Below are 10,121 nucleotides of genomic sequence, written 5' to 3' on the forward strand. Positions count from 1 at the left end.
TCCAACACCACAGTTTAAAAGCATCAATTCTTCGGTGCTCAGCTTTCTTTATGGTCCAACTCTCACACCTATACGTGACCACTGGAAAAACCATAGCCTTGACTAGACGGACTTTTGTTGGCAAAGTAATATCTCTGCTTTTCAATATGCTATCTAGGTTGGTCATAACTTTCCTTCCATGGAGAAACCATCTTTTAATTTCATGGCTGCAGTCAGGGGGGTTGGTTGAGGCCACAAAATAGTATTTTTGGCCTCCGGGAGCATGTTCAGCTTCACCGAGTCTGAAACATGTCTCCAAACACTGGGGTGAGCAGCTGCAGAGAGCACTTGGCAGAAATGCGGTTATGGTCCCTTTAAACAGGGGGTGAAGCTCACCTGGACGTGCCACTTTCCAAACTCCCCTCCTGGCCAGCCTCGCAAGCCCAGACCCAGCTCTCTGCGGAATCATGGGGACTACATTACCCAGAATGTTTAGAGTCGAGCGGCAACAATGTTACCCAATGAGAGCTTAGAAAGAGGAGGCCGCGAAACGTGAGGGAGGAACCTCCTGCTTTCGCCGCTCGGGGGCCATGTTAGCTGTTCGCGGTGTTGTTTAACCGGTGTGAAAGGTGCGGGGATTCTGGGCCAATCCTGAGGTGACGGAATTGAGGAAGTCCGAGAGAGAGGTTCTGTCCCCGCTGCACAGAGGCGGGTCTCAGGCTCGACGCCGCCGCCCGGGGTGCCCCGTCCCAGGCCTCGGATCCGGACCGCCGCGCCCTCTGCTCTCCCCTCTCCTGGCCCCGCTCCGCCCACAGAGTCCGATGGCAGCGGCAGCCCGAGGGAACCCGCTCCAGGTAAACGCTGGTCCTCCGAGCCCTGACCCCAGCAGACGTTAAAAACCCAGGGTTTAGGACGGTGAGGCGGTCGTGGGTGGGACCCTGTCTCTGATAGCGTGATGGCGCGTGGGAGAGGGTGACAGGCACAGGGACACCTGTTAAAGGGCGAACCGAGCGCTGCGGCACCGAGATTGAACGGGTACCAGCGTCCCAGCCTTCAGGGCCAGGCACTGAGCCTGGGAGGCCTGAGCCCATCGAACCCCGCCATAGGCTCATCCTTCAAGAGTTGGCGTTTTCCACATTTCCTACGGCTACAGAGGCACTTTTTGGAGCCAGCGCGCGAAGTGCTGTTGCGAGGGTGTCCCATTTCTTCACTGGCCCTGACCACCAGACATGTTCTCTGGATTGTGGTTTCTTGCGATCTCTTGCTGCCTTGTCCCCAGTTTGGGATCTGGAAGCCCTGAAGAAACCCCACGGCCAGGGTTATATGAAGGGATTTTTGTTTCTGACAGCCATCATAAACAGGTGTGAAAGGTCTTCAATCTTATTGTGCCTGCAGGATTTTAGTTGTGGCATGAGGAATCTTTAGTTGCAGCATGCAAACTCTTAGTTGTGACTTGTGGAATCTAGTTCCCTGACCAGGGATCAAACCCCGGGTCCACTGCTTTGGGAGCTTGGAGTGTTAGCCACTGGACCACCAGGGAAGTCCCACGTTGTATTTTCTGATGTGAACCACGAGGGAGTAAAACAGGATTCAGGTATACTCCTCTCATTGTTTTGTTTTGAGCAGGTGTGGTAATGGGAGCTCTATTAACTGAGATGAGGAAGTTGGAAATAGTAATATTCTCCAGAGATATTAGAAACTTCTGAGATGTTTCTGAGAGCATTAGGTGGTGGCATTAATTGAGCAGCTAAATACACAAGTCTAGAAGTCTGGAGTGTGGGACAGTGAGGAGGTGGTGATTGTAGGCATGTCGCTGTTTGATCCAGTCTCACAGATTATGCATACCTGAAAAGGGAATATCCTTGATGACACCAGGGTCCTGGAATTGAGACTTATGTGACCTTGGCCACATAAGTGGAATATCCTGGCATGAGTGTGTGGATCCCTCTATGCCAGATCCACAACTTTGATACCCACTTCCGCACCTCTTTCTATAGATGACTGGTTCCAGTGTTAAGTGGGACCATTTGAAGACAGTGGCATTAGTAGTGCCAGGGCCTGGTTTCTTCTCTGAGTTGGAGAGTTTGGGAAGAAGATGGGCGTGGGGTGGATGTATGTGTGTTGAGGGGGGCGAGGGTTGGGGGGAGTGGATAGTTGTCATTGAGAAGGGGGCTATTTATGATTTCATCTGTCCCCATCTTGCCAGGGCAGTGTGACCTTTGAGGATGTGGCTGTGTACTTCTCCTGGGAGGAATGGAGTCTCCTTGATGATGCTCAGAGATGCCTGTACCACAACGTGATGCTGGAGAACTTGGCACTTATAATCTCCTTGGGTATGACTGTCAAACTCCTCTCTGTTCCTTGAACTGCCTCTGCCCTTTTTTTCCCCAGGAGCAGTCTATCCTCACGTCAGGACCCTGGACACTGCTCCCTTCCCCAGTTCCCTGAATTGGTGCTAAGGTTGGTTGGGCTGAGATTTGCGCACTGTGCTCTCCTTCCTTTAGCATATCCAACACTAGCCTTCCTGTCGACTGGCACTCTTCCTATTTTTTAAAATTCTTTTCATTATTCTTTTCCATTATGGTTATCATAGATTTTGAATTTCTTTGGTTCTTGTGTCATCAGAGTGCCATGTATTTGATTGCTGAGAGAGTGGAATCAGGTTGGAGAGCCCACAGAATTTCACAGGATGTATATGAATCAAGCAAGATGGCTCAGATGGAGCCTGGCCCTGCATCGTAGTACATAAAGGACATGATGACAGTGCTGTATTCATACTGCAACAGAAACCCATTGAGTTTGACTAAAATTTTGATTCCAGTGGCACACTTCATTTGTGTCTTTCCTTCTCCCCCTTTCCTGACACTTTGCTGCTTCATCATTTCTTTTGTCACTTACACTCTCACTTCTAACCTATGGTTAACCTCACATTTCCGGACTCCTCTCTCACCTGTTTTTCTCACCACTGCATCTGCAGTGCCTTCCGCATTGGCCTCTGTGTGTTGTTTCATGAGGTGCGCACACGTTCTTAAATAGTCCTGCAACACCAGGTGCCCTGATACAATTGTATTTCCTTGGGTCTTGACACTGATTTTTTAAAATTATTTTATTTTTATTCTTTTGAGTGTGTGTGTGACACAGCCTTTTTATACAGTGTTCATGTGTCACCAGCAGACAATTTCCTTTTGAAAGTTGGTTGTTGAGGAATGAGTTGCAGACCCCGTGTCTCTGCTTTGTGTGTCCAGCACATGGTTGTGCCGTTCACCTCATGAGGTCTCTCCCATTCTCTCATCTTGATAGCCCAGTAGTTCTAAGCAGCCCCATCCTCAACCAGAACCAACTCTTTGTTCCTGCAAACAACCGCATGGACAGGTTCTTGGGTTTATTACACTGAACTTGTGTAGCAGCTACCCCCTCCCACCAAAGTCAGTGTGCACTTCACCAGCATTACTTGCTTTCAGGTTGTTGGCATGGAGCAGAGGATGAAGAGGCACCTTCTGAACAGAACATTTCTGTACATGGAATGTCACAGGTCAGGATTCCCAAGGCAGGCATGTTCTCCCAGAAGGCCCATTTTTGTGAGCTATGTGACCTGGACTTGGGAGACATTTTGCACTTGACTGAGCACCAGAGGCAGAAACTGTATGATATTGGGGCATGGGAGAAACACTTGTATCTCAGTGTAAAACATCAGCACTGCAAGCAGCACATTGGAGAGAAATGCCTCAGAAGCAAGATGGGCAAAGCCTCATTTATGAACAACTGCAGATTTTTTGTGTTGGGGAAGTCACTTTCCTGTGGGGAATCCACACAGACCAGGGATAAGTCAAACGGGAGAACTGAGTGTGGAGCAGCCTTTCACAGGAGGAAAACTCATTACAGTCCTGGAGAACGCACTGAAGACTTCAGTTGCAGACATATAGTTTCTCAGCATCAGAGAGTCCTCACTAGAGAAAAATGCTACACATGTAATGAATGTGGGAAATCTTTTAGCAAAAGCTACAGCCTCAATGACCATTGGAGAGTTCACACAGGAGAAAAGCCTTATGAGTGTGGGGAATGTGGCAAATCCTTTAGACAGAGCTCTAGCCTCATTCAGCATCGGAGAGTTCACACTGGAGCAAGACCTCACGAGTGTGATGAATGTGGAAAATTATTTAGCAACAAATCCAACCTTATTAAACATCGGAGAATTCATACTGGAGAAAGGCCGTATGAGTGTAGTGAATGTGGGAAATCCTTTAGCGAAAGCTCTGCACTCCTTCAACACCGGAGTGTTCACACTGGAGAAAGGCCTTATGAGTGCAGTGAATGTGGAAAATTCTTTACATACCACTCCAGTCTCATAAAACACCAGAGAGTTCACTCTGGATCAAGGCCCTATGAGTGCAATGAATGTGGAAAATCCTTTACCCAAAACTCCAGCCTCATTGAACACCGTAGAGTTCATAGTGGAGAAAGGCCTTACAAGTGCAGTGAATGTGGGAAATCTTTTAGCCAAAGCTCTGCACTTCTGCAGCATCGGAGAGTTCACACTGGAGAAAGGCCTTATGAGTGCAGTGAATGTGGGAAATTCTTTACTTACAGCTCCAGTCTCTTAAAACACCAGAGAGTTCACACAGGATCAAGGCCTTATGAGTGTAGCGAATGTGGGAAATCTTTTACTCAAAACTCCAGCCTCATCAAACACAGGAGAATTCATACTGGAGAAAGACCTTATGAGTGTAGTGAATGTGGGAAATCTTTTAGCCATAGCTCTAGCCTTATTAAACACCGAAGAGTTCACACTTGTTAAAAGCCTGATAAGTGCAGTGAATTTGGGAAATCATTTACCCATAGATCCAGCTTCAGTGACCACTAGAATGTTTACATTGGAGACATGCTTTGTGTGTATTTGTATATGGGAGATTAATCTTTAGGCTCCTAAAACAGCATAATGTCACATTGGATGAACACCTTATAAGTATGGCAGACATGGAAAATCGTGTAGCTGAAGTCTAGCTTCAGTATAATCCAGAGAATTCAGTGGAGAAAGGCTTTATAAGTTCAGCGAATGTGGAAAAGCTTTCAGCTGAAGAATGTATTTCACTGAATACCACAGTTTCAAATGGGAGCACTACCTTCAATGTGCAGGTGTATATGATTTCTTTGTTGAGTGCAACAACACTGGAGGAAATCCCTTATGAAGATGCCATTTGCCTGTTTTGAACCTCATTCATCCAAACATCCACTTAACTTCAGGTATGTGGGAACTGTGTTGCACTTTTAACCTCTCCAGAACCCTTGCCAGATTGATGTCACTGCTAGTTCTGTAGCAGAAATATCACCCCTAACCACCAGGCAGATTTCTATTGTGTGCCACATTCACCCAGCCTAGTGTGTTCAGGGAAGGAAAGCCCAGTGCTGACCTGTTTATGGGATGATTCATGAGTAGCTTGAGCACTTAAGTCTTTCCCAGTTTTTTCCCCTCCTTCATGAGTTAAAGCATGGATCTTACCCAGTTTTGGCCTAAAGGACTCTGCTGGTAATTTGAAAAGATGAACTATACTTTATTGGTATTATTGATATTATTGGTCTCATGAGACTCGAGTGATGGGATTTTCTTAGCTCCAAGACATCAACCCAGGAAACAGTCAGTTTCCCCTTGTTCTTGTTTGTAGAATAGTAAAGGTCTTACTGTTTAAGCCACCATTTATTTTAGGAGTTCCTTCACTGTATGGGGTGGTTTGTTGTTAATTGGGCTTGCTACCCTGAAAAGATGAAATGCTCTGGTGAGGATCCCAAATTGTGTGCCTCAGTGGAGACAGCATGATGGCAGAATATGCCTCTCCAATTGTGGCCTAGGTTGCATTGCTGCTCAAAGCCTTCCTTTTGACCACCTTCAAGGACCACCTTCGTGGTCCTAATTTATAAATTATATGCCATGATATTTTTCAGGTTCAGAGTTCAAACTGAGGAGGGGGCCGTTTCTGATTGCTGTGACTACTCTCAGTGCTTCTGAGAGCAACATAAACTTGTTCTCTTGTTCACAGGTGATATTGCATCTTGCTCAGCACTGTTGAGGGAAATCTGTTCCCCGGGTCCTGGGAGCCCTGTGCCTTGATGTCCTGAATTCTGTAGAGTAACATCAATGGTTTTAAGATTATAGAAACACTGGATTAATAGTGGCGGAGACTACAGCATACTGATTAGAATGTGCCCCTTTCAAAAGGTCACTTAAAATGTTTAATCACTATGGCTTTGGAGGATAAGCAGGTATGGAAATTCTCAGAACTTCTGAAACTTTTTATCTGTATAACTTAGGGCCTTTGTCAAGGAAAATAAAATAAAGGTTTTGTGGATTCCTCTGGCCTTTCTGGGCTGTTCATCTAAGGCCATTGTGCAGACAGAACAAGGATAGAGAGGAGAGAGCTCGTTAGTCAGCTCTGTGAGATTTGTGACCCATCCAGTATCCATGTTGAATGAAGTTTCCACTTCAGAAATTGCTTACCTGTTTTTGCTGAGGCAAGTACTGAACCTGTCCATTGAGTCAGTATGGTTGCCAAACCTGATGTTCTAAATGAGGAAATCATGTTCCTATTTAAACTGCACAATTTGATGATTTTTTACATTTATGTAAATCTATAAAACCATCAAACAATCATGATAGTTTCTGTCACCCCATACTTACTTGAATCTCTTTGTCCTGCAAGCAGCCATTAATTTGCTTTTCATTATAACAGATTAGTTTGCATTTTCTAGAATTTTACATGATTGAAATCATAGAGTGTTTAGTCTTTTTTTTCCCCCTTTGGGTACCCTTATATGACATGTTTATTTTGCAGTTCATCAGTGGTGCTTATATGAGTGGTTCTTTTTATATTATTGGGAATTATGTTCTATCACTATAACACAATTCATTTATTCATCTGTTTATGGATATTTTAATTATTTCTAGTTTTGGCTGTTAAAAATAAAAGCCATATAGAAATTGGATACAGTTCTTCATATTGAATCGTTTCCTTTCTCTCATGCTGATACCTCAAAATGCGATACCTGAATCAGAGTATAGGTGAATATGTAACTTTTCCAGAAACACCACACTGTCTTTTAAAATGATTGCTCCCTTTTGTGTTCCTACCTGCAATGTGAGTTCCAATTCTCTCATATCCTTGCTAAAGTGAATATGATTTGCTTTTAAAAATCTGACTCTTTGAGTAAATGTATATAGAATTAGAGCACTTTAGTTTTAGTTTCATTTCCCTTATATTTCATGATGTTGAGCATAGTTGGTGTATAGGAGATACAGAAGGGTCAACATGTTAAACAGTTCAGAAGACTCAATTAGCCAAATCTGGATCGTGGCCAATTCTAACAAACCAATGGCAAGTGAATAATATGATTAAAATAAAATGGTAACTGGGGGGAGTTCCTGGCCATCCAGTGGCTAAGACTGAGCACTTCTGCTGCTGGGGGTATGTGTTCAATCCTGGTTGGGGAAGTAAGAGTCCCGAAGCTGCATGGCCTGGCCAAAAGAGAGCCTCCAAGGAAGTTCCAGTAGATACTTTTACTCTAGGAGAACTTACCCTACCCACTGCCCACTAAGCGCAACTGAACTAATAATCAGTTTACCCTGAATACAACAGTTGACGGCCAAAGTTGTCAGCATTTTTTTTTTTTTAAGGTGAGTGGTACATAGAGGTTAAAAAACTTGCAAGACACACCTACTTATTGCCTAAGATAAATTTTGTATCCAGACTGCAGTCAGTCTACATTAGTAATGATTGCAGTATGGTAATTATACAATTTAGCACTAATAATTTTAAATATTTTAATTTTATGCAACAAAATTATTGGAACTATATAAGGATCTTTACATTTTAGAGACATCTCCTGAAGAGGTTATGTGTGAAATGACATGTTGTCTGTGATTATAAATAAACCACTAACTGCATGGGGATAGATAAAATAAGAACAACCATAAAAGGATAAATAGAGAATTCCCTGGCAATCCAGTGGTTAGGACCCCATGCTTCCACTGCACAGGGATTGTGTTTGACCCCTGGTTGGGGAACTAAGATCCTGCAAGCTGTGTAGTGTGGGATAAATAATGACAGACATTACTTCCTAGTAGTCTTCTATTTTTGGATATATTTGAAAACAGCCATTACAAAGGGTAGAGTATGTGCTGTTAATTTTGTGTGGTGAAGATAAATGTAAAAGGCCAGGAGGAAACTGAGCTTTGAAACTCTATGAATGTAAATGTCAAAATGGATATTTTAAACATAAGCAAACTTGTCACTTCCTAATCTTGTTTTTATTTTAATAGCTATCATGTTCCGTGTTTATGTGGCCATATTATTCCATTTTATTTTATCTGGTGTTCTTTGGAAGGAATTATGCTGAAGCTGAAACTCCAGTACTTTGGCCACCTCATGCAAAGAGTTGACTCATTGGAAAAGACTCTGATGCTGCGAGGGATTGGGGGCAGGAGGAGAAGGTGACGACAGAGGATGAGATGGCTGAATGGCATCACTGACTCGATGGACATGGGTTTGGGTGAACTCCGGGAGTTGGTGATGGACAGGGGACCTGGCATGCTGCGATTCATGGGGTTGCAAAGAGTCGGACATGACTAAGCAACTGAACTGAACTGAGCACTGATACAGAAAATCCTACATAGATTTTGAGGTCATTTGTAACTTTAAAATTGATAAAAATAGCATTAACATAGAAAATTAGAACAGGAAAAAAACCCTTAGATATCATGATTCCCACTTTCTTTCTTCAGCAGATAAGTAAATTAGGGCCCAGAAAGGGCAAGTGAGTGACTTGGAGAGCTAGTTAGTAGCAGACTTGGAATTAAACCCAGGCTTAGTAACCACTGGTCCAATGTTTTGTGTGTTTTTTTCAATCACAGTTCTAACTTTTATTTAAAGTTTTTATTTTTTAGAGCAATTTTAGGTTCATAACAAAATTAAGAAGAAAGTGCATGCCGCTGCACATGCATCACCTCCATTATCAGCATCCCCCACCAGAGTGGTCCTTCTGTTACAAGTGACGAACCTTATAATATAACCTTCCCTTATAAGTGACGAACCTATCCCCATGCACTGTCACCCAGTGTTTCTATAGTTCATATGAGGGTTTACCGTGGGTGATATATATTCTGAGTTTGAATATATTTGAACAAATTTATAATTTGAATAAATTTATAATTGGTGGCTTAGTAGTAAAGAATCTGCCTGCCAATACAGGAGACATGGATTCACTCCATGGGTTGGGAAGATCCCCTAAAGGAGGAAATGGCAACCCACTCTAGTCAGTATTCTTGCCTGGGAAGTCCCATGGACAGAGGTGCTTGGCAGGGTGTGGGGTTTCAAAGGATTAGACACAACTTAGTTCCTAAACAACAACCAGGCATCACTATAGGACACAGAGTAGTTTCATTGCCCTAAAGTTCCGCTCTTCTGTGTATTCATCCTTCCCCACATTGCCTGGGAACCAGTGATCTTATTTTACATCTCCATAGTTTAGCCTTTCCCAGAATGCCGTATAGTTGGAATCATACAGTATATGGCTTTTTCAGGTGGCTGTTTTCACTTACTAATGTGCATTTTAGGTTTCCTCCGTAAAACAAATGAAAAAGGTTACTCCATCATGGCTTGATAGTCCATTTCTTTTTAAAACTGAATGATGTTCCATTGTCTGGATATACCACCATTTATCCAAACACTATTGAAGGAGACATCTTGGTTGCGTCCAGAGTTCAAACTGAGAGTTCAGAGTTCCTTGGCTATTATGAATAAAGTTACCAGAAACAATTGTGTACAGGTTTTTGTGTGAACATACGTTTTAGACTCCTTTGGGTAGATACTGAGGAGCCATATTACTGGTAAGACTTATGTTTGTTTTCTAAGAAACTGCCAATGTGTCTTCCAAGGTGGCCATACTATTCTTTCCAGCAGTGAATGAATGAGTTCCTATTGTTCCACATCCTCACCAGCATTTGGTGTTTCAGGGTCTATAGAGTTTGGATTTTAACAGATGTGTAATGGTGGCAAGAATACACAGAAGAACTGTACAAAAAAGATCTTCATGACCCGGATAATCACGATGGTGTGAAAACTCATCTAGAGCCAGACATCCTGAATTGTGAAGTC

At 43.3% G+C, this 10,121-nt stretch overlaps 1 protein-coding gene across 6 annotated transcripts; it reads left to right on the forward strand.

Annotated features, from left to right (window-relative positions):
• The first annotated feature begins 549 nt into the window (after nt 1–549).
• Nucleotides 550–9,782, forward strand: LOC101110699 (zinc finger protein 154-like). 6 transcript variants are annotated; one of them, XR_009596467.1, is made up of 5 exons: nt 550–833; nt 1,375–1,573; nt 2,186–5,220; nt 6,012–6,234; nt 8,288–9,782. XR_009596467.1 is itself a non-coding variant. In XM_042231305.1 (3 exons), the coding sequence occupies exons 1-3, from the start codon at nt 801–803 to the stop codon at nt 4,772–4,774; spliced, it is 1,494 nt and encodes a 497-aa protein (XP_042087239.1). In that variant the 5' UTR covers nt 550–800; the 3' UTR covers nt 4,775–9,782. The 6 variants fall into 6 exon arrangements, 1 of the variants encoding a protein (XP_042087239.1); XR_009596466.1 differs by having other exon boundaries at nt 8,353–9,782; XR_006056015.1 differs by lacking the exon at nt 1,375–1,573 and having other exon boundaries at nt 2,186–2,312; nt 3,441–5,220.
• The last annotated feature ends 339 nt before the right edge of the window (nt 9,783–10,121 follow it).

Source organism: Ovis aries, chromosome 14, assembly GCF_016772045.2.
Source record: "Ovis aries strain OAR_USU_Benz2616 breed Rambouillet chromosome 14, ARS-UI_Ramb_v3.0, whole genome shotgun sequence".
Taxonomy (NCBI): Eukaryota; Metazoa; Chordata; class Mammalia; order Artiodactyla; family Bovidae; genus Ovis; species Ovis aries.

What these genes read in the sequence shown, in the direction of transcription:
- LOC101110699 (XM_042231305.1), top strand. Translation starts at nt 801, where the DNA reads ATGGCAGCGGCAGCCCGAGGGAACCCGCTCCAG. An exon ending in CCCGAGGGAACCCGCTCCAG is followed by an intron (nt 834 to 2,185) that starts GTAAACGCTGGT and finishes CCATCTTGCCAG; the next exon opens with GGCAGTGTGACCTTTGAGGA. An exon ending in GGCACTTATAATCTCCTTGG is followed by an intron (nt 2,313 to 3,440) that starts GTATGACTGTCA and finishes ACTTGCTTTCAG; the next exon opens with GTTGTTGGCATGGAGCAGAG.